Source organism: Chiloscyllium plagiosum, unplaced genomic scaffold, assembly GCF_037043375.1.
Source record: "Chiloscyllium plagiosum isolate Xiang-an unplaced genomic scaffold, Cpla_swu_hap1 HiC_scaffold_43, whole genome shotgun sequence".
Classification (NCBI taxonomy): Eukaryota; Metazoa; Chordata; class Chondrichthyes; order Orectolobiformes; family Hemiscylliidae; genus Chiloscyllium; species Chiloscyllium plagiosum.
This window is the reverse complement of record NW_028270181.1, coordinates 23,970,162-23,993,845: the sequence shown is the minus strand read 5'-3', so window position 1 is coordinate 23,993,845 and position 23,684 is coordinate 23,970,162. Positions and strand designations below refer to the sequence as shown.

The following is a 23,684-nucleotide window of genomic DNA, read 5'->3' as shown; positions in this document are numbered from 1 at the left end:
GATTTGATATTGTTGTATATACAAATTGGCTCCCATATTTATCTTCTGAAATTTATTAAAATACAGTTCTGAGATGTAAAGAAATTCTGGGAACTAAAATGTATCATAGATAATTGTTCTTCCTTTTCACAATCTTAAATTGGTTCTCCTTGGAATTTTAAAAGATGATGATTATTTAAAACAGGGAACTAAAGTTAAACCAGAATAAGGAATCTTTCAGAAAGGTATGTCACAAGATCAAAACTAAACTGGAATAATAATCTTATTTTGGATGTCAATTATGTTTTACATATTTGGCATTTACAAAAGCTATATTTCAATTTGATTTTATTTATGATCGTCACATGTGCCAAAGTATAGTGAAACATTTTGTTTTACTCGCAGTAAAACATGCCTTTAAAAAAAAGCAATTTTTTTGGCCAAGGTTTTGTTATTGTCTTGGCTTAATTCAGTTTTGTAACACACCGTTCCTACATTAAAATTGTTATAAATGCAAGTTTGTACTGACTAGATAAACAATAATTTTGATTGCAATAATCTTATTTGTCACTCTTGACAACTACAGATCAAAGGAAACATTTATTATGAGTGTGTTTAAAAGAAAAATGTGCAGTGTTTTTAATTACAAGTCTCAAAGCAATTTACATCACTGCAAGATTTTTCTGAAATATAATCATTTGTTAAATTAAGAAGCACCAATTTTCACAAAGAAAGCTCCTATTAACAGTAATGATCAGATAATTTCTTTTTTGGAATGTTGACTGAAATATAACTATTAGCTACAATAATCAGGATATCACCCCTACTCTTCTGTGAAAGGATGTCACAGGATTCATCCAAGCAGACATCTCAATACTGCAGCATTCTCAGAGGAGAACCTTTTGACTCAAGGGTAACAGTTTTACCATGTAAGCCAAAACTCACTGTGGTTTATAGCACTTTAGTTTGTAATAAGAAGGTTACAATTGGGCTTTGATACCTGTAGATGGTCAATAAGTAAGATGGATCCTTTGATTATGCTTGTGGGTTCTTCAGTGATGGACCAGAGCTTTTCCATTAAGTCACTATATCCTTGGAAAAACACAACAGGAGGGAGCTGGACATCAAAGAGGATCACTGACATACCGGCCATGGCTTCACCATCGTCACCCTCAACTTCCTTCGAGCTTTCTTTAAAAAATGAGTCGAGACCTTGTGCTACGATTGATACCTGTTCCAAGTGTGAAGAGATGTATGTAGTAATTGAGAGTGCCAATTTAAACAGAGTAGCTGCATCTTCTCAAATCTGGGATCAACTGAAAATAACAAATGCTGGAGATCACAGTGGGTCAGACAGCCTCCATTGAAAGACAGTAAACTAACATTTCGAGTCTCGATGACTCTTCGTTCAACATTTTTTGTTTTGAGTACAGATTCTAGCATCAGCAGTAATTTGCTCTTACTATGAAGTCAGATCAAGTTTCTGGAAAGCCAAACATGATATATGTTTGTTTAAGGAAAAACATGCTGAACACAATATGAAGCTGTTGTCTGTATGTACTAAGTGAAATTGTTACTATTCAAGGCTTGTACACATTCAGTATGACAGAAAGAGAGTGTAATATCACATTCTTGAGTACTGTGTCTAGCTCTGGTCGCCCAGTTATAGGTAGGATATTATGAAGCTGGAGAGGGTTCAGAAGAGACTTACCAGGATGTTGCTGGGAATGGAAGGTTTGAGTTTTGAGGGAAGGCTGGGACGTTTTTCACTGGAGCCGAGAAGGTTGAGAGGTGACCTGATATAAGTTTATAAAATAAAAACAGGTAGAGGTAGAAATAGAGTTGATGATAGTTGTCGTGTCCCTAAGATGGGGGTTTCAAGACTAGGGGGCATATTTTTAAGGTGAGAGAAGAGAGATTTAAAAGAGACATGAGGTAATTTTTTTTATACAGAGATGGCTCATATGTGGAAAGAACTTCCTGAGGAAGTGGTGGACGTGCCTACAATTACAACATTTAAAAGACATTTGGATAAGTACATGAATGGGAAAGGTTTGGAGGGTTATGAGTCAGGAGCAGGCAGGTGGGACTAGTTTGGTTTGGGATTATATTTGGCGTGGTCTGGTTAGACCAAAGGGTCTGTTTTCATGCTGTATGACTCTGAGATAAGTAGGATGTTTATGTTGTGCGTAGTTGCTCTAGACGTTGTGAGCGCAGTGATGAGTGTGCTGTTTGAGCAGGGTCATTGCCACAATGATGTAGGTAATGGAGCATTAATTCCTGTGGCATTCCCCCAGTTGTCCTACAAAAGTACCGCAGGCAGGATTTGTGTGATTGTTGGCCAAAGACGAAGGGTTATAGTTACGCACTGGATGGGTAAATTCTGACTGACAGTTATCTTTATCAAATACATGTTGCCTTGCAGAAAAACTCGAACAGAAACTTGTAAAATTGGTTAATATACATATGACATAAAAGAAATAATTTGACAGGAATACTGGCTCAGTTACTCCATTATGAGGTTATTCTGAAACTGTCAAAATCTGCTCAATAGGTGGGCTGACTGTATTACAATAACGGCTGTGTAAAACACCAAGATTTATCCACGCAGTCATTACAAACCTAATAGTGAGAAACATTAGATAATTGACAGAATAAAGCACTATCATCATCAATCAAGTGTTTGGTATGCTTGCCTGTTTTGGTCAGTGCATTGAGTATAGTAGTTGGCAGCTCATGTTGTGGCTGTACAGGACATTGGTTAGGCCACTTCTGGAAACAGTGTGCGCAACTCTGGTCTCCCTGCTATAGGAAGGGCGTTGTGAAACTTGAAAGGGTTCAGAGAAGATTTACAAGGATGTTGCCAGGGTTGGAGGATTTGAGCTACAGGGAGAGGCTGAATAGACTGGGGCTGTTTTCCCTGGAGCGTCAAAGGCTGAGGGGTGACCTCATAGAGGTTTATAAAATCATGAGGGGCATAGATAGGATAAATAGACAAGTTCTTTTCCCCACCCTGGGGAAGTCCAAAACTAGAGGGCACAGGCTTAAGGTGAGACTGGAAAGATTTAAACTGGACCAAAGGGGCAACGTTTTCACACAGAGGGTGGTGTGTGTACAGAATGAGCTGCCAGGCGAAGTGGTGGAGGCTGGTACAATTACAACATTTAAAAGGTATGGGCATATGAATAGGAAGGGGGATGTGGGCCAAATGCTGGCAAATGGGACTAGATTAATTTAGAATATCTGGTCGGGATGGACTCAATGGTCTGTTTCCGTGCTGTACATCTCTAAGACTCAACAACATGTTCTCTTTTATACTTCTTATCACATCTACTGACAGGCATTTTATTGACTCAAATTTCAACTCCTTTTTCTTTAAGCTCATGGATGTGCATAAAAATAAGGTTGATGCCAAAAAGCTGTATTACAATCTGCAGGCTCCCTGGTACAAGAGGTAGAGGATTCGTGCCAAATAAACACGCACTTGTGCATTGGCAATATGATTCAGAGACTGGAGGCTACCCTCAATGCACTCATCAGTGTCAGAAAGTTTATTAAACATTTACAAGCTCTAAAGCAAAAAAAAAACCTGTCCTTTTTACTCAAGTGAACATTTTGGTTATGAGTTTTATAAAACAATATTAGAACAATCAGACCGTAAACAGACACCATCAGAAGTCACATGACACTAGGCTAGAGTACAACAGGTTTATTTGAAATCACAAGCTTTTGGAGCACACCATAGTATCCCTACAGTGTGGAAACAAGCCCTTCAGCCCAACAAGTTCACACTGACTCTCCAAAGAGTAACCTACCCAGACCCATTCCCCTGTTACTCCATATTTCCCCCGAATGATGCACCTAGCCTACATATCCATCAACACTATTGTCAATTTAGCATGGCCAATCCACCCTAACCTGCTCATCTTTGGACTCTAGGGGAAACCAGTGCACCTGGAGGAAACCAATGCAGACACGGGGAGAATGTGCAAACTCCACACAGACAGTCACCAGTGGCTGGAGTCGAACCCGGGTCCCTGGTGCTGTGAGGCAGCAGTGCTAACCACTGAGCCACCGTACCGCCCTTAACCTGCTGTCGTGTGACTTCTGACTTTGTCCAGCCCAGTCCAACACTGGCATTTCCACATCACGGTTAAACTGACACCAACTTGGGATAAGCAAGTGAACATACCTGGCTTGCATGAAGTTTATTTTTCCCCGTAGACACAAAGAAATCAGAGTAACTCTGCTGTAAGATACCACTGTCTCCAAAGAGTAAATCCATGTTGTATGAGGTCACCATATCTTTAGTAACTTATAAAGAAAGAAATTACATGGAAATAGGGTTCTTAGAACAACTATGTTGCATACAGAAAAAATGGAATCGAATACATCCACTTTATATGTTAATTGCCATCCTTTTACCTGCTAAATATCCTGAGGAGGATGACGAACTCCCAGTTCTGGATAGTCGGTGGTAATTATGTATCATTGGATCTTTCAGGGCTTTGCGAATTAATTTGCTACAAAAAGCAAAAGAGTTTCATCAAGGTCAAAGTTTCAGGAATGTATACAGAATATAGAACTGCATCCAATTGGAAAAGTAACACAGAAAAATGGAACTATGAGATTCTATCATTGTATAACAGTAATGAAATGGAATTATCTTTCTTTATGGTCTTAAGTGGCAGTCTAAGTACAACTCATGTGTGAAAATCTCCAGACAGTACACTTGACAGGTTTGATTAGAAGTCACAAGGAGAGCTCAAGTGGAAAGTAGAAAGTTCAAATTGTTTCAAACATTTTTCTTCCAGAGTTTGACTCTGTGACTACATGTCGAGGCCAAGTAGTGAAGACATTTTAGCTTCTGAATTCTGATAGATAAGTTTTACACATTCGAGAGCAAGGGGAAAAGGACTGACATCACTATGCCAACCCTGGCCAAAGACCTTTTTGTAGATACTGCTGGGATACTAAATCCTGTTTCCTGACCATCAAAAAGCAGCTATTCGAATGAATTCCCCTTGTGTTATGAGGTGAATTCAGTTGTCCAGGGTCATGAGGAGGAAATCACGTCTATTTTGCCTTAAGCAAAAGGAATTGTTTGGAATTCCATGAGAAGCAGATAGTTTACCATATGGTTTGCCTCTGCAATAAGGCAAAGATCTTTAGCACCTTCCAAACCCACGACCATTTCCATCGAGAAGGACAAGGACAGCAGTTACACAGGAACACCACCACCTGCAAGTTCCCCTCCAAGCCATTCACCATCTTGACTTGGAAATATATCGAATTCCCTCCCTCAGGGCATTGCGAGTTAACCTACAGCGCACGTACTACAGCGGTTCAAGAAGGCAGCTCACCACCACCTTCTCAGGGGCAACTAGAGACAGGGAATAAATGCTGGGCCCAGCCAGCGACACCCACATCCCACAAGTGAATCTCCTGAATCACCTCCATTTTCCAAGTCAGAGGAGCATGTAACCATAGTGCAGCTGTAGACAGAGAAGGTCAATGTGTGCCTGGACTGTCTCACCAACAGTCTCACTGTCTGCTGGGTGCCTTTTGACTGCACCCAGTCTATAGTGCAATCATGAGATATTAATGCCTTGAAAATATCAATCTGAAATTAGTGGCAGTCCAATAATAAAGATTAATTCTTAATGCTTATCAAGGACCCTATGATCTCAACCTCTGAATGGTGCCCTAAAACAATGGGTGGAACCTTATAGTGGTCTGAGTGATGTGGGTGACAGTGGGCTGCCGAGTAATAATCTCACCACGCTGCTTGTAAAAGCATAAAAGATGGCATGAGTTTCTCTTGGTGTAGATGGACCTCTCCACACTTGTCACACATTACTCAGGGTCCTATGAGATTCCACCCATAGCTACTTTAGTGAAGGGATAAAAGGGAATATTTCACAAAGGTGATAGCAGCTGGGCCACACGATGAGATGTTTAAAAAATATGGGATTTGAGCGGATAGTTTGCTGGGGGGAGGTAAAGCGTTCCAAACATTGGGACCCTAAATACAAGGATAGTCACCAAAAATCCAATTGAAAATTCAGGAGAAATGTCTGTTCCCCAGAGTGGGGCAAGACTTCGGAACTGGCTGCCACGTGATGTGGTTGAGGTGCTAAGGGTAAACTTGGTGATGATGCGGGGAAGAATATTCCATGGGGTGAGATAAACCTGGGTTTATGTGGGGCACAGTCATTATCAAGGGTTGGCTGATTGGCCCTGTTCTTACATCAATGAGATGTTCAACTGGGTCCCACATTCTGCTCACCTGGCGCAGTAGGTTGCGTCCTTACCTCTGAGCCAAAAGCTTGGGGTTCATACCCCACTCCAGCCCTGGATGGGCGACAATGATGCCAACATACCATGGCCAAGTGGGTTGGTTGACTGTAAATCTTTCCAATACATGGGAAGGATTCCCGGTCAGCCATGGGATAGGAAAATAACTGAAGCCTTTGACCACCCATAGATCCAGGCTACATGTAAAGGTGTACATTGCCATAGTAACTCAGATTCGCTGTTTGGCTTGACAGCAATGTGAGTCAGTTTGCATGGGTTGGATCCCTATTCCAAATGGGTTGGATTTGGGATCTGCCTCCTTCCCCTACCCAGTCGCAGTGCCAAGGCTCAATCCTGCAGCGATCACAAGAGAAAGAAAATGTCGCCTCTGAACGGTTTCAGCACAGCCCTACCCATCAATGAGCAGACAGTTTGTTGGGGGAAGGTCGGGCATTCCAAACATCAGGACCCTAAATCTAAGGAGAGTCACCAATAATCGAATTGGAAATTCAGGAGAAACATGCTGGGGAGGCAGTTCCAACACTTTAGCTGCCAGTGTGTGTACAGCCACTGGGGAGCCTGCTCCTAAAAGCTCTTAGCTTCTGACTGTGAGAGGAACAGGAATTTCCATAGGACTGTCCACCCAGCTCTTACCTTGCTGGATGATGGTCAGAGCGCAGAATATTCTGCAGTTTTGCTACGATAAACTTAGACAGTTCCGATTCAATTTCTCCGACGGACAGCAAGATATTTTTCATCTCCATGGCTGAGGGATGGTTATTGAGAATCACGTCAAACGCAGCCAGTCGCACAGGTACCCCATACTGATTCACGCTCTGGTGAAAAATCATGTTCATCTGTTTCTTCACCTAATTGTAAATATAAGTCAAATCTTTATTCATCCAACAGGTCATCAGCAGCAAGCCACCAACTTTCCCAGACGATTGTTAAGTGCTGACACTGAGCAATGCTGAGTCTAGCCCCTGCCCTTCCTTCCATGATCCTCTCCATCCATCCTCCCATTTCCTGCTCCTGCTTTATTCTTTTCTGATGGTTTTGGTCTGAGGTTTGGCAGGGCCTGTTCATTAGCATTCTTATCTGAATGGCTGATACAGTCCAAATCAGCTTTGGTTTGTCAATACGTAAACATTGCAAAGGTGCAAATGAATGGAGAGTGAATGTAATGTTTAGAGGCATCAGCGTATGAGCGGGCACTCCCAGAGGGGAGCACATGGCACAGGATCAGGTTGGCACACTTATTTCACCTGGTTGGTAGAGATTCTGCTGCACCTTCTTGAATTTCCCTGTGGGTGACCATCCCTATGGGTGACACTCCCAGTGGGTGACCTTTCCTCTGGGTGACCCTTCCTCTGGGTGACCCTCTCTGTGGGTGGCCCTCCCTGTGGGTGGCCCTCCCTGTGGGTGGCCCTTCCTCTGGGTGACCTTTCCTCTGGGTGACCCTCCCTGTGGGTGACCTTTCCTCTGGGTGACCCTTCCTCTGGGTGGCTCTCCCTGTGGGTGACCCTCTCTGTGGGTGGCCCTCCCTGTGGGTGGCCCTCCCTGTGGGTGGCCATTCCTCTGGGTGACCTTTCCTCTGGGTGACCCTTCCTCTGGGTGACCCTTCCTCTGGGTGACCCTCCCTCTGGGTGACCCTCCCTCTGGGTGGCCCTCCCTCTGGGTGGCCCTCCCTGTGGGTGGCCCTCCCTCTGGATGATCCTCTCTGTGGGTGACTCTCCCTGTGGGTGACCCTCTCTGTGGGTGGCCCTCCCTCTGGATGATCCTCTCTGTGGGTGGCTCTCCCTGTGGGTGACCCTCTCTGTGGTTTGACACTTTTTATATAGAATGAGGAATTTACTTTTTATATGCGGTCCTCAAAACATCAATTGAATGAACACCAGTTTCTATTCACATTGCATGCACCCTCCCATTAGACGCCCAATCCCAGAGTCACTGGGTGGCCACCATCACAGAAACAACAACTTGCACTTCTGCAGCACCTTTAACCCAGTAAAGTTAGACAAAGGCACACTGGAGTTCTTTCTAAAAAGCCCAAAGGGATATTAGAACAAGTAACAGAAGATTGGCCAAAGAAACAGAATTAATGACTGGTTTGAGACAGGAGAAATGTAGAGAGGTGGAAAGAATGAGGGGTTTGAGTGTATTCCAGAGCTTAGGGCTTATACAGATGGAGACATAGGTGTCAAATTGGAGAAATCCCCAGAGGGGGCAGAACTGGAGAAAGGCAGGCTTCCCAGAAGGGTGAAGGGCTTGAAACATGAATGAGAAGGTCGAGGGATTTGAGGAAAAAAGATGTGAATTTTTAAACTGGGATGAGCAGCGAGGGTGAAAAGGACTTGGTATTTGTTAGGATACAAGGTGAAGCTTACAGAGGGTGAAGGGTAGTGCTCGGAATCATAATACTAGTTATAATATCCATTTTCACTACATTAGATCTAATTGACATCCCATTTATTTGCTGAGAGGCTGGGAATAGCTTTATTACTATAGACCTGGGGAATTAAATAGAAACTTGTGCTATCAATGGCCTTTAATCTTTCTCTGCCTGAAAACCCATTCATCCTTTGCAAGCTTTCTCAGGATAATATAACAACATTTAATACGTACTATTAATGTTATAAAATTGAGAATTGTGGTAGTAATTAAGAATAGATCGTATCGAGAGCGGGGATGAGTATGAATCAAAGGCAGACAATGCCAGACGTGAATACGAGAGTAAAATACTGCAGAGACTAGAATTCTGAAATAAAACAGAAAGTGCTGGAAATGCTGATGACTGTTAAGAGTTGATCGTATTGATAAGATTCTGAGAGGGGGAAAGCTGAAAGGATTTTGCACCTGGTGGGAAAGTCCAGAACTAAGGGATAGAGAAGGGGTTATCCCAGATATGGAGTGGCAGAGATTTGTGGGAACTTAAGAACAGGGGTACATCACCCTTGAGTAGCACTGTGAATCTCTGGAACTCACTTCCCAGAGTCACAGCATATTTTTCCAGGAATGGTAGACAGGTTCTTAACTAACACGGGAGTCAAAGCTTATCAAGGAGAGGTCGGTGTTATGTATATAGTTGAGTGTGTATGGCCCCTTTAAGAGAGAGGGTCAGGTGACTTAGGTTGAGAGTTAGGGGAGGCAGTCTAAAACTGACAGTTGACCTGAGAGGATGCACAATAAAGCATTCTCTGTTCAAGTTACTATCCATCTACCTCGTGTTGTATTTATGATTCTAGCGAAATACTAATACAATAGGCAGTAACTTGTGAATTGAGGTCAGGGTGAGATTAGCCATGATCATACTGACTGGCGGAGCAGACTCAAGGGGCTGAATGGCCTCCTGCTGTTCTGTATACACATTCATGTGAAACCCTATTATTAAAGGAAATGTTATTAAGTTCCTCAACAATGTCATAGAACACACGTGACTGTGAATTATCAGGACCTAGCTTCTCGAATGATCTCATTTGATTTATTTTACAGTTTTTGCACATGGAATTAAAAAAACACTTGATGGAAAGCCAGGAAAATGTTTTCACTTCCGAGAAATGATATAACTGGGACAAGCACTTTTTTTTTTAGGTCACTGAGTTGCTTAGAAACCAGCCTTGCAGATTCTTCACTGATTGTGTAGCAATACATTCAGACAGTTTGAGAGATTTGTCAGGGGATATCCCATGCTTCCATGTTTCTTGACACAAATTTAAAAATTAAAATACAATTACATTAAATCAAAATACAATTAAATCATTTGTGTTCATTTAACAAAAGGGCTAATCACCATTTTTGAGCCTTTGGGTTCGTTGTTGTCTACTATTAATAATCTCCAAATGAAGTTGACTGCCCTGTTGCTATTAGTGATGATAATCTGTTGCCATCTTGAATGGACCCGACTATCAGATATCCAGAATGTCAGAGTTTCTGACTTGCTCTTAATAAGGAACCCTGGGTCCTCTAATGTAGATAACGTGGCCATTTTATGCGAGACTTCACACCCAGTAGTTCTTCTGGTGATGCTGGCAAGATGAACAACTGTTGGGGAATACACTAAAGGGCACAATGTTGACACTGGGGGCTGATGGTGCTGCTAAACCTGTCAAAGAAACAGAATGTAGGAGCAGGAATAGGCCTTTCAGCCCCTCGAGCCTGCGCCACCATTCATTATGGTCACGGTTGATCATTGAGCTGAATACCCTAACCCTGCCCTCCACCATATCCCTTGATCCTCAAGAGCTATATCTACCTCCTTCTTGAAAACCTCAACCACTTTCTGTGGTTGTGAATTCCACAGGCTCAATATTCTCTCGGTGAAGACCCTTCTCCTCATCTTAGTCCTCCAAGTTTTACCCATCATCCTTAAAACCATGACCCCTGGTTCTGGACTCCCCCACCATTGGAAACATCCTTCCTGCACCTAACCTGCATAGCCCTATTAGAATTTTCTAGGTTTCTATGAGATTTCCCCCTCATTATTCTAAACTCCAGTGAATATAATCCTAACCGACTCAATCTCTCCTCATACGTCAGGCATCTGTAAAACCAGACAATCAAAAAATAGGGGACATGGCCCAGCCTGGGATGTGGGAAAACTGCTGCAAGTATGTGAAAGCCCTGGAAAATCCAAGCGGAATGTTTCTTCCAGCTCCACTCCAAGAATGTGGACCCCTGCTGTCCTCGGGCCTTCATCTACTGCCCCCACCTCCAAAGGGTTAACCTTACCTGGGGTAAAACAGCCCAATATGAAGTTTCAACAATAACAACTTTGTATTTATGTAGCATCTACAATGCATTAATACATCCTACGACCCTTCATGGGAGGGTGAGACTAAACAAAATTTGACATCAAGCCAGATTATAGGATTATCCCAAGAGATATTAGGATAGTTTTTTTTTCATTCATTCACAGGACGAAGGTGTCACTGGATAGGCCAAAATTTATTGCTTACCCCTGATGGCCCAGAGGGCAGTTGTGAGTCACATGTATGCCAGATCAGGTAAGGACAACTGTTTCCTTCTATAAAAGGACATTGTTGAACCAGATGGGTTTTCCCCCCAGCAATCGACTATCATCATTAGAATCTTAATTCCAGATTTTTACTGAATTCAAATTCCACCATCTGCTGCGCTAGGATTCAAAGCTGGGTCCCCAGAACGTTGCTGGGTCTCTGGTTTAATCATTTAGTGATAATGCCACTAGGCCATCACCTCCCCCAAAGTGACCAAAAGCTTGACTAAAGACGTAGAATTTAAGGAACACCTTATAATGGTTACTCATTAACCATTCAGACAAATAGACATCAAAGACAAAGGCCTTTTTGGAAGTGGACCAAATGGATGACGATTTCGGGCCCTTTGGAATAAGTCTTTACTTGGCTGAACAGATGCAAACCTAAAAGTGATGAGTTTTTTTCCCCAGAATTCAGCATGTTTGCAAGTCTGTTCAGAGCCCACTGGTTAACGAACTTTGTTTTTAGGTCCACTTGAGTTCAGTTAAGTTATTTTCCAGAGGGCCTGTACGGACTATAGTGGATCCACAAACAGAAAATATCATTCACCTGAAAACCAGTTGGTCCCAAGGATTTCAGATAAAGGATTCCCAGCCTATAGTAGGAGAGAGATACAGGAAAGTGGAGAGCTTTTAGGGAGACAATTACAGAGCTTAGTGTGTGGACATTAGAGATCAAGTGATTAAAATTTGGTGAAACCAAAGCTCAGTTTGAGCAGAAATTAGGGAGAGTGATGGGCCCAGAGGAAGCTTTGGAGATGAAGGAGCAAGGGTGAGAATTTTTTAATTGAGACAGGAACCAATGTGGGTCACGAAGCACAGTGGGTAATGGGGGAATGGGACTTGGTGCAAGGCAGCAGCATTTGTTTTGGATCACCTCCAGTTCATGGAGGGCAGCATGTGGAAATGTTAATCACATTGGAACAGTCAAGTCTGAAAGTGAACAAGGCATGGACAAGGACTTCAGCAGTGGATGAGCTGAGGCAGGACAGGAAGTGGGTTCGATCTGGCAAGCTGCATCGAGAGGCTGACAATTAGTTACCCAAAAGTGAAGGAAGATGTGTAACTTTACCTCCTGGGTGATATAGATGTTTGGAAATCTCTGCAGTACAGTCACAGCGATAGCTGCCACTGAGCTCGTCTTCCACTCTGTATATTTTAACAGGAGTGGGATTGTTTCTGGAAGGAGTGCATTCTTAAGGGCCAGGAGGTACATCTTTACATCCGCCTCTTCTGTGGCTGCGTTCAGCCCCTCCAAGATCGCTTTCTTTCCAGTCTCAACTTCCTGTGAACAAAGAGCAACAGCGAGGGAGTTATGGAGCGGTCTAACACTGTAACTGCTTAGCTTCATACTCTTACTACTTCCACCTCGCTCTCCCCCTGCCAGCTCCCACTCCAATATAAGCCAGTTCCCTGAGGGGTGCCACCCTCCAGGGCCTTTACATGTGATCACTCTGCCTGGGTGAACCTGGACTGGGAATGTTGGCAGATTAGTTGAATGTTGCAGCATTACGGCTGAGGTGTGAATCTTTGATGCTTCAAGTCGCTATCTCCCAGCAGAAGTTACTTGATAGTGTTCAGGAATAGGATTATTATATTTTAACAGGAGTTAAAATATAACTTCGATGTTGTGGCTATTACGGAGACATGGATAGAACAGGGATAGAGGGGCAGCCGGGACCCGGAAGCAGATAGAGCGTAAGCTTACCTGGGTAAGTTTTTTTTCCCTTTAAAAGCACGCAGGAGAAGAACCCGAGGCACTACAGAGGTAGTGTCTCCCACCCGCCCTCCTCCTCTAACCTAAATAATAAGACCCGTTGTGGTAAGTAGGTAAGTGGTGCAATTTGCTTGTTGTATTCTTTAGACCAGTTTTTTTTTAAAAAGGTTACTTTCAGAGGGATGGCAGTGAAGGCAGTGCAATGTTCCTCTTGCAACATGTTTGAGGTGAGGGATGTCATGGTCGTCCCTGCTGATTACACTTGCAGGAAGTGCACCCATCTCCAGCTCCTCCAAGACCGTGATAGGGAACTGGAGCTGGAGTTAGATGAACTTAGGATCATTCAGGAGGCAGAGGGGGTCATAGATCGGAGCTTTAGGGAAGTAGTAACTCCAAAGATGGCAGATAGATGGGTGACAGTGAGGGGGACTGGGAGGAAGCAGCCAGTGCAGGGACCCCCTGCGGCCGTTCCCCTCAAGAACAAGTATACCGTTTTGGATACTTGTGGGGGGGACGACATACCAGGGGTAAGTAACGGGGCTCAGGCCTCTGGCACGGAGCCTGTCCCTGTTACTCAGAAGGGAAGGGTGGAGAAGAGCAGAGCAATAGTTATTGGGGACTCGATAGTTCGGGGCACAGATAGGCGGTTTTGTGGGAACGAGAGAGACTCACGTTTGGTATGTTGCCTCCCAGTTGCAAGGGTACGTGACGTCTCTGATCGTGTTTTCCGGGTCCTTAAGGGGGAGGGAGAGCAGCCCGAAGTCGTGGTCCACGTTGGCACCAATGACATAGGTAGGAGGAGGGTTGAGGATGTTAGGCAGGCTTTCAGGGAGCTAGGTTGGAAGCTCAGAGTTAGAGCGAACAGAGTTGTTGTCTCTGGTTTGTTACTGGTGCCACGTGATAGAGAGTCGAGGAATAGGGAGAGACAACAGTTAAATGCGTGGCTACAGGGATGGTGCAGGAGGGAGGGATTCCGGTATTTGGATAACTGGGGTTCTTTCTGGGGAAGGTGGGACCTCTATAAATAGGATGGTCTGCACCTGAACCTGAGGGGCACCAGTATCCTTGGTGGGAGGTTTGCTAGTGCTCTTGGGGGGGGGGGTTTAAACTAACTCTGCAGGGGCATGGGAACCGAGACTGTAGCTTTAGGGTGCAGGTCCTGGAGTGTAGGGAGGTTAGGAATATGGCATCAATTTCAAAGGAGGGTGCCTGTAAACAGGAAAGAGGCTTGTAGTGTGTATACTTCAATGAAAGAAGTATACGAAATAAGGTAGGTGAATTTGCAGCGTGGGTTGGTACCTGGGACTTTGATGTTGTGGCTATTACGGAGACATGGGTAGAATAGGGACAGGATTGGCTGTTGCAGGTCCCAGGGTTTAAATGTTTTAGTAGGGTCAGAGGTGGGGGTAAAAGAGGGGGAGGTGTGGCATTGCTTGTCAAAGATAGTATTACATGGTGGAAAGGACGATGGATGAAGATTCGCCATCTGAGGTAGTTTGGGCTGAGGTTAGGAATAGGAAAGGTGAGCTCACCCTGTTAGTCTTTTACAGGCCTCCTAATAGTCCAAGAATCGTAGAAGAAAGGATTGCGAGGATGATTCAAAAGAAGAGTGAAAGTAATACGGTGTTTGTTATGGGGGACTTTAACTTTCCTGATATTGATTGGTAAAGCTATAGCTCAAGTTCGTTAGATGGGTCAGTGTTTGTCCAATGTGTGCAGGAGGGTTTCCTGACACAATATGTAGACAGGCCAACAAGAGGTGAGGCCATACTGGATTTGGTTCTGGGTAACGAACCAGGCCAGGTGTTAGAATTAGAGGTAGGTGAGCACTTTGGGGACAGTGACCACAATTCGGTGACTTTTACTCTAGTGATGGAGAGGGATAAGTGTGCACTACAGGGCAAGAGTTATAGCTGGGGTCAGAGAAATTATGATGCAGTGAGGCATGACTTAGGATGTGTGGCTTGGAAAAGTAAGCTTCAAGGCAAGGGCGTAATTGATATGTGGAGCTTGTTCAAGGAGCAACTATTGAGTTTCCTTGATAAGTATGTACCCGTCAGGCAGGGAGGAAAGGGTCGTGTGAGGGAGCCGTGGTTTAATAAGGAATTGGAATCCCTTGTTAAAGGGAAGAGGGCGGCCTATGTAAAGATGAGGCGTGAAGGTTCAATTGGGGCGATTGAGAGTTATAAGGTAGCCAGGAAGGACCTGAAGAGAGAGCTAAGAGCAGCAAGGAGGGGACATGAAAGGTCCTTAGTTGGTAGGATTAGGGAAAACCCTAAGGCTTTCTATAGGTATGTCAGGGATAAAAGAATGACTAGGGTAGGAATAGGTCCAGTCAAGGATCGTAGTGGGAAGTTGCATGTGGAGGCTGAAGAGATTGGGGAGACACTGAATGAATACATTTCGTCAGTATTCACTCAGGAACAGGACATTGTTGTCGATGTGAATATTGAGTCACAATTAATTAGAATGGACTGCTTTGAGGTATGTAGGGAAGAGGTGTTGGAAATTCTGGAAAGGGTGAAAATAGATAGGTCCCCTGGGCCTGATGGCATTTATCCTAGGATTCTCTGGGAAGCAAGGAGATTGCAGAGCCATTGGCCTTGATTTTTATGTCCTCGTTATCTACAGGAGTAGTGCCAGAAGATTGGAGGATAGCAAATGTGGTTCCCTTGTTCAAGAAGGGGAGTAGGGATAACCCTAGTAACTATAGGCCGGTGAGTCTCACTTCTGTTGTGGGCAAAGTCTTAGAGAGAATTGTAAGGGATAGGATTTATGAACATCTGGATAGGAATAATGTGATCAAGGATAGTCAGCATGGTTTTGTGAAGGGCAGGTCGTGCCTCACAAACCTTATTGAATTCTTTGAGAAGGTGACTAAGGAGGTGGACGAGGTGAAAGCGGTAGATGTGGTGTATATGGATTTTAGTAAGGCGTTTGATAAGGTTCCCCATGGTAGACTACTGCAAAAAATACAGAGGTATGGCATTGAGGGTGAGTTGGAGGTTTGGATTAGGAGTTGGCTGGCTGGAAGAAGACAGAGGGCAGTAGTTGATGGTAAAGGTTCATCTTGGAGTGCCGTCACTAGCGGTGTTCCGCAAGGATCTGTTTTGGGACCATTGCTGTTTGTCATTTTTATAAATGACCTGGAGGAGGGGCTAGAAGGTTGGGTGAGCAAGTTTGCGGATGATACGAAAGTCGGAGGAGCTGTAGACAGTGAGGAAGGATGTGGGAGGTTACAGCGGGATATAGATAAATTGCAGAGCTGGGCATAAAGGTGGCAAATGGAGTTCAATGTAGCTAAGTGTGAGGTGATTCACTTTGGTAAGAGTAACAAAAAGATGGGGTACTGGGCTAATGGTCGGATACTTGGTAGTGTGGATGAGCAGAGGGATCTTGGTTTCCATGTACACAAATCTTTGAAAGTTGCCACCCAGGTAAATAGTGCAGTGAAGAAGGCATATGGCGTACTGGCTTTTATTGGTAGAGGAATTGAGTTCCGGAGTCCTGAGGTCATGTTGCAGTTGTATAAGACTCTGGTGCGGCCGCATCTGGAGTATTGGTGTGCAGTTTTGGTCGCCATACTATAGGAAGGATGTGGAGGCACTGGAACGGGTGCAGAGGAGATTTACCAGGATGTTGCCTGGTATGGTTGGAAGATCGTATGAGGAAAGGCTGAGGCACTTGGGGTTGTTTTCATTGGAGAAAAGAAGGTTTAGGGGTGACTTGATAGAGGTGTACAAGATGATTCGGGGTTTAGATAGGGTTGACAGTGAGAATCTTTTTCCACGTATGGAGTCAGCTATTACAAGGGGGCATAGCTTTAAATTAAGGGGGGGTAGGTATAGGACAGATGTTAGAGGTAGGTTCTTTACTCAGCGAGTCGTTGAGTTCATGGAATGCCCTGCCAGTAGCAGTGGTGGACTCTCCCTCATTATGGGCATTTAAGCAGGCATTGGATAGGTATATGGAGGATAGTGGGCTAGTATAGGTTAGGTGGGCTTAGATCAACGCAACATCGAGGGCCGAAGGGCCTGTACTGTGCTGTATTCTTCTATGTTCTATATTATCATTACAGAGTATATTTTAGTGTTACTTTCATTCTCTCTCTTTTCCCACCGCCTCCTACCTAACTATGATCGGGAATTCAGTAAGATCAGGTTTCGACTTTGGGGAGATCTAATGTTTTGAGAAATCCATACTTTGAAATGTCTTAAATAAGTTCATTACATTCAGTATTTTGTTGAAAAATGTATTCTCCTTTTACAACCAACAAACAGCTAATTAGTTACTAATTATACCGAAAGACAAAAAGCTTCATGTTTATATTAACAATTTCTTGGAAGTGCAGAAACTGAATTTTGCTGAAAAGAGTTGGAATTTTGGCTGTTTTGTACTCATCAGGACAAATGCAAGAATGCCAAATTTCAAACGATCGCCTCAATTTATACCTCAGAGAAATGGGCACTAATTGCTTGGCACGTTCTTTCTGATTGGTTGAGGCATTGATATGGAGAAGACAATAGACTCCCCAAGGTCCACTGAATATCTTGTACCTTCAAAACATCCCTTTGACTCTGGGATCCTCATGCACAATTTAGCTGGGCTGTGGCCCTTTCACTAGACTTACTAGTTCCATTAAGATGTCACACTGTTTACAAATTGTTTTTAGGTCCTTGGATCTTGGCAAATCCCTGTGAACAACTGAAACATCTCAACCAATTTCAAAGCATTTTCCCAGATGTTCTGAGACAAATTGGCTCCTCCACATAGATCCAATTAAAATCCTGAATGTGCATATCTTTTATCACCAGCCTCGCAATATGATAAAACTTCCCCTTTGAAATGTAATTATCCCAGATCCATCTGACTTGTACTTACCTCAGGCTTGTTTACCAGTGTTCAAAATCAGGTGCTTCAAAGTATCTTATTTTTTTGAAACTTTGAGTTGAATTGAATTAGATTTATTGCCACATGTACTCAAATGAGTACAGCAAATAGTTTACAGTTACCGTATGTAGCACCATCTTACATACAAAGGCACCTCGGTACAGATACTTAAGATCAAATTCTGAGGTAACAAAGTGAAATTAGAAAAGTGAAGAAATGGCATTATAGGTCATAGGAATAAATTTGGGAAATAATATATTTTGATCCCAACCTAAAAGTTTTACTCTTACAACATACGAATAATGAAATGAAAGATTTCTATCATATTCATAATATGAATGCAAGAAAAGACTCTAAGACACATCAGATGGTGAGTTATCACACTGTTAGTCATGAGACCTGACTATACACAAATCAGCAATTATATATTTCTCTATGTTCAACACTGACTACATTTCAAAAAAACACTTCATTAGCTTCAAAGCCCTTTGGTGTATCCTGTTGCGTCATAAATACCAGGCCTGCTTTCATTTCAATGTGTGCTGTTCTCCTGTTATACCTGGTCAGACCATGCTAGCTTGTCAGCTTCCCCAAGCTTTGGGCTGGATTTTCTGAGGAGTGGCAGCCACATGTGAATTGTTTTACTGAGATGTTAAAAAAAAACAGCTCTGCATTTCTGACTGGAGATTCTGAATAGGGGCTCCTTCAGAAATGCAAAGTCATATTTCCATTTTGACAAGTCCCTCCTAGCACAGAGCGATTGGGAGAAGGTAAATTACACCCTATTTTCGTTCACAATGAGCAGTCGATCTATTGTTTAATTTAAAGGTTCAGCATCACACAGAATCACTTTGATAACAGCTGTCATTAGGCAAGTACATATGGGAAGGGTGAGGATGGCGTGCCAGTGAAGGTAGGAGGCACGATAAGTAGTGCCAGGTGGGTAAAGTGCCAGGGCAAGGAGGGCAAGGGAAGTGATGCAGTGATAGTGTAGGTGGGAGGGTGGGCTGGAGATGTGCTGAATAGCAGGGAGGAGTAATATCAGTTCTTGGGGGCAGGAGGGCGGGGTGCTGGGTCCAAAGCAGATGGAGGGAAGTGTTGGCTGCTGGGAGGTGGTGGGTCAGGTTCAGAGGGGTTGGATCCTGGGAGGTGATGGTGGGGGGTGAGGGGGATTGTGTCTATTGGTGGGATTTGGTCCTGGGAGGTGATGGTGGAATCTGGGGGGGGGGTAGGTCTATTGGTGGGATTGGGTCATGGGAGATGATGGTGGAGGGTCAGGGGGTGTTTGTGTCTACTGGTGTCAGGGAGGGGTGTTGTGTCAGACTGAAAGGGGGGTCTGCTCTGGCAGTAGGAGGGGCAGGGTGTCAGGTCCAGAGTTAGAGAAGTGGTATTGGGTCCTGGAGTCAGAGAGACAGCAGTGAGATAGGAGGTACTGACTATCAATGGAAGGGTGGCATTGTGCCCGATGGTGGGTGTTTTCAGGTCATGGGGGAGTGGGGATGAAGGGGCCATCATTCCCAGATCCAGAGGGACTGTATCTGCTCCGGGTGGGGGAGGTGGGTGTCACCTTCCGGTCTTGGGGTGGTGGGAGGGGATCATGTGTGAGGTAAGTTACAGGGTCAGTTAAGTAGTTACTCAGGAGCTAGATTAAATATTTAAGAGACTTAACTTCCTGAGTAACTAATACTTAAATTCAGTGGAACTCTCTAAATTCTCCAATATAAGTGGATACTTTTGGAGAATTCTTGGTGGAGGGGAATTGCTGAGCTGTACTTTCAATTTCCTAGACAATTCCTTTGCAGTGTGCCATGATGAGGGTGTTCGTCAGTTTTTGCTCAGCACCAGAAGAGTCCTCACCAAGAAACCTCAGCTGCACTGGGCAAATAATTTTAGTAATTATCTCTATTTGGCCAACATTTGTTCCTCAGCATCACTCCAAGCAGATGATCTGGTTACTATGGCATTGTCCTCCTGGGATCGTGCTGTGTATATGTTAGCTACTGCGTTTACTACACTTCACCAAGTATGTCATTGGCTGTTAAGAGCACTGGATCATAAAAAAATTATTAAGTAAAGCACAGTGGTTCAGTGGTTAGCACTGCCACCTCACAGGGGACCGAGGGCCCCGGTTCAATTCCAGCTTTGGGTGACTGTCTGTGTGGAATTTGTACATTCTCCCTGTGTCTGTGTGGGTTTGCTCCAGTTTGCTTCCACAGTCCAAAGATGTGCAGGCTAGGTGGGTTTGTTATGGTGGATATGAGTCTGGGTGGGATGCTCTTTGTGGGGTTGGTGCATATTGAATAGGCTGAGTGGCCTCTTTCTACACAGTTGGGCTTCTATGAAATGCCAGCCTTTTGACTAATTTATTTTTTTGACATTTGCTAGGTGGAATAAAGCTTGATTATGAATTATAAGTCTACCAATCAGCAACTGGTCAACAATATTAGACTACTAACCTGGAGTTTACACAGGTTCCTCTGGCACATCTTGCCGATCACTGCTCCAATCACTAAGACAATGGTCTCTTGGATTTCTCTGCTTGGTACCTTATTCTGAAGCTTAGCCTGTAAGGGAAGTGCACCAATCAAATTAATGTTTCCAGCGCTGATTAAATAATGCCTTACTGAGGAACTACACATCATTCCCCTTGGTTCACCAATTACTTTCAGCTGAATGTCACTTGAGAGATAACTCGAGATTTCCGAGAAGTTGTGATCATTCAGTTAGCACCTAACGGAAGCCAAACTTCAGCAAGTTCATGGCAAACTTTTGGATTTTCTCCAACACATTTTTTTTAAATTGAAAGCTAATCTTCCATCATAAGCCAACCTACTCTGTCAGGTATTATCCCAATAAACTTCTGAAATGCCTCCAATGCTTTTACATCCTGCCTTAAAGGAGGAGACCAAAACTGCATTGTATTTGAGAGGTGACCTTAACGAAAGGGAAGTTGATGGTTATATGGTTTTCATGACAAAGCTATTTGGTGGAAAGTTTGGGGTGGGGAGGTCACTCAATTGGCGTGGTGGTGTTTCATCCACACCCCCAAAAGATTGCATTCTGGGTAGGCTAAGTACATGAATAGGAAAGGTTTGGAGAGATAGGTGGACTATTTGGACTGAAGGGTCTGTTTCCATTCTGTATGACCTCTAGGAAGACCCATCGTTGATCTTTCTGATTGACCACCTACTGAGGCCCTTGACAAACAATTTAAGAGCAAACTTAGACCATTTGGTCCCTTGAGCCTGCTCCACCAATCAATAACATCATAATATCTGTTGGTGTTTCAAAACCTTCCATCCACCCTCCATTCCCCTGCCTAACAAATATCTATTTACCTCTGCCTCAAAAATATCTTTCTGAGGCAGGGACTTCCAAAGCCATGCAATCCTCTGTGAGAGAAAAAAGATCCTCTTATATCTCCGAAGAGGGTGTTAACTACTTTGAAAACAGTGCTCTGTAGCCCTGGACTCCCCCAAAGGAGAAAACATCCTTTTCATGTCCTTTTCCTTTGTCAAAACCATTCAGCATCATACACACTTTAATCATGTCACCCCCTCACCATTCTATGCCCAGTCTGTCTAACATTTCCCCATAAAACAACCCATTCTGTCAGGTATTATCCCAATAAACCTCTGAAATGCCTCCAATGCTTTTACATCCTGCCTTAAAAGAGGAGACCAAAACTGCATTGTATTTGAGAGGTGGCTTCAATGAAAGAAAGAATTCCATTTGCCCTCTCCTTCACTTTCTGTATGAACAATTCTGTATCCTCCACCCCCTCAGAATTCTGCGGTCACTATGTTAAAATGATACACTGCTTCCTTATTCTTCCTGCTAAAGTCAACAATTTCATATCTTCCCACATTATACTCCATATTTGAACCCACTCAGTCAACCTATTTCTACCAATCTATGGCTCAGAGGTTAACCCAGGAGCTGAGACAAAACAGTCTGTGGGTTATGAAAGCTCAGTGTAGCCATCATTACGAAGTTAGATTAGATTCCGTACAGTGCGGAAACGGGCCCTTCGGCCCAACAAGTCCACACCGACCCTCCGGGTAACCCACCCAGACCCATTTTCCCTCTGATTAATGCACCTAACACTATGGGCAATTTAACATGGCCAATTCACCTAACCTGCACATCTTTGTGGGATTGTGGGAGGAAACCGGAGCACCCGGAGGAAACCCACGCAGACACGGGGAGAATGTGCAAACTCCACACAGACAGTCGCCTGAGGCTGGAATCGAACCTGGGTCCCTGGTACTATGAGGCAGCAGTGCTACTGTGCCGCCCAGGTAGCTGGTCTCGTCATTTAGCTGAAGTCACATGATATATTGGAAATGCTATTTTGACTCAATACTAAAAAAATGAGTTTCTGATCCTTTAAAAAAGCCACTTCCACAGAATGAGAACATTCCACAAAACCTCTACCTTAGAACACCAGTTCCCAAATAACAAGATATCAATTGAATTACAACAGTCAGTACGCTTCAGAAATATTTTAATTTGTTGTGAAGCACTCTGATATGTCCCTATGTTGTGTAAAGTTCAATGGAATAAATGCAAGGATTTCTTCATATTTCCACTAAATGCCAACAGTCAGGGTTCAATTCCCGCAATGACTGAGATTATCAGGAGAGATTTTCCTTCTCAACCTCTCCTCTCATCTGATCCTCTCATCAGATTTAACCATCACTAGTCTTCTCTTTCAAATGAACATTCCTGAGACCCACCAGGACTACGGCAACTTGTATTACTGGTTTAATTCTAAAACAAACACTGGGGCCCATAATATTCTATTGTTGTTTTATGAGGTATGGAAACCAATGGCTTTGAACAAATCACAATGCGCTAGCCAGCAAGAAATGTCACTGTCACCCTGTTGGCAAATCATCCAACATCAATTTATAAGTTAACATACAAAATAACTGGAGATGTTTCCACTTGTATCAGTATAAGATAGCCATCAATAAATCCAATAAGGATTCCAGGATGACTCAGCAAGATGGTGTTGATGCAGTAGAACTGCCATGGATGGCTCTGCCTAGCAGCCAAGGCATTTTGGTGTTTTTTTTTGCCATCCCTGGCTAACTCCTGTGAGAGAGTTATTCACTTAAAGCTTTGAGAACACATATTCATTAACATTTAGGAGTGGGAAGGATGATAAAGGGAAAGGGAGCGAACAAACAGCAGCAGGGAGGACACTCCCCTGCAGCACCGGACACACTAGAGGCCACAACAGTGGCCTCTCCTGAACGCCCGGGGGACTTAACGGACTCACAGGAATTGGCAGTGGTGATGGTGAGATTTACCCCGAAGGTTGAGGCTGCGATCGAGGAGATCCATGCCCAGATCAACCCATCACGTCCATGCACGGATGGAGGGGGTGGAGGGTCGAACCACAGTCTCGGAAGTGACGATCGAGTCTCGGTCCGAACAGATAAAGGGCCTGGAACGGCAAGTGTAGGCCTTGCGAGATCAGGTCGATGACCTCCAAAATCAAGATCGGAGGACAAATCTATGGATTGTTGGGCTCCCGGAGGGTGAAGAAGGTGGGCAGTCAGTCAACTTCTTTGAACACTGACTTTAACAGTTCGTGGGCCTTCAAATCGAGTCCGGCCGGCTGCACATTGAAAGGGCCTATCGGGTGGCGGTGTGCAGGTCTGGGCCGATACAGCGCCCCCACCTGGTCCTAGTGCACTTTCACACATACAGGGACAAGCAAAGAAGCTTCCAGATCACTGGGGAAAGATCCACAGGCACTGCTGCACAAGGGGTCAA

General features: G+C 44.0%; 1 protein-coding gene across 3 annotated transcripts in view; it reads right to left on the bottom strand.

Moving 5' to 3' along the window:
- The window catches only part of LOC122541791 (microsomal triglyceride transfer protein-like), a 109,954-nt gene that overhangs the window by 15,625 nt on the left and 70,645 nt on the right, over window positions 1-23,684 (bottom strand). For 2 of the 3 annotated variants that reach the window (XM_043678772.2, XM_043678773.2), the window contains 6 exons: window positions 20,354-20,461; window positions 12,363-12,575; window positions 6,931-7,145; window positions 4,405-4,502; window positions 4,172-4,293; window positions 980-1,210 (listed from right to left, as the gene is read on the bottom strand). In XM_043678772.2, the coding sequence (XP_043534707.2) occupies window positions 980-1,210; window positions 4,172-4,293; window positions 4,405-4,502; window positions 6,931-7,145; window positions 12,363-12,575; window positions 20,354-20,461 (987 nt within the window). The remainder of the gene's footprint in view (window positions 1-979; window positions 1,211-4,171; window positions 4,294-4,404; window positions 4,503-6,930; window positions 7,146-12,362; window positions 12,576-20,353; window positions 20,462-23,684) is intronic. The other variant, XM_087982500.1, reaches the window with a different exon arrangement.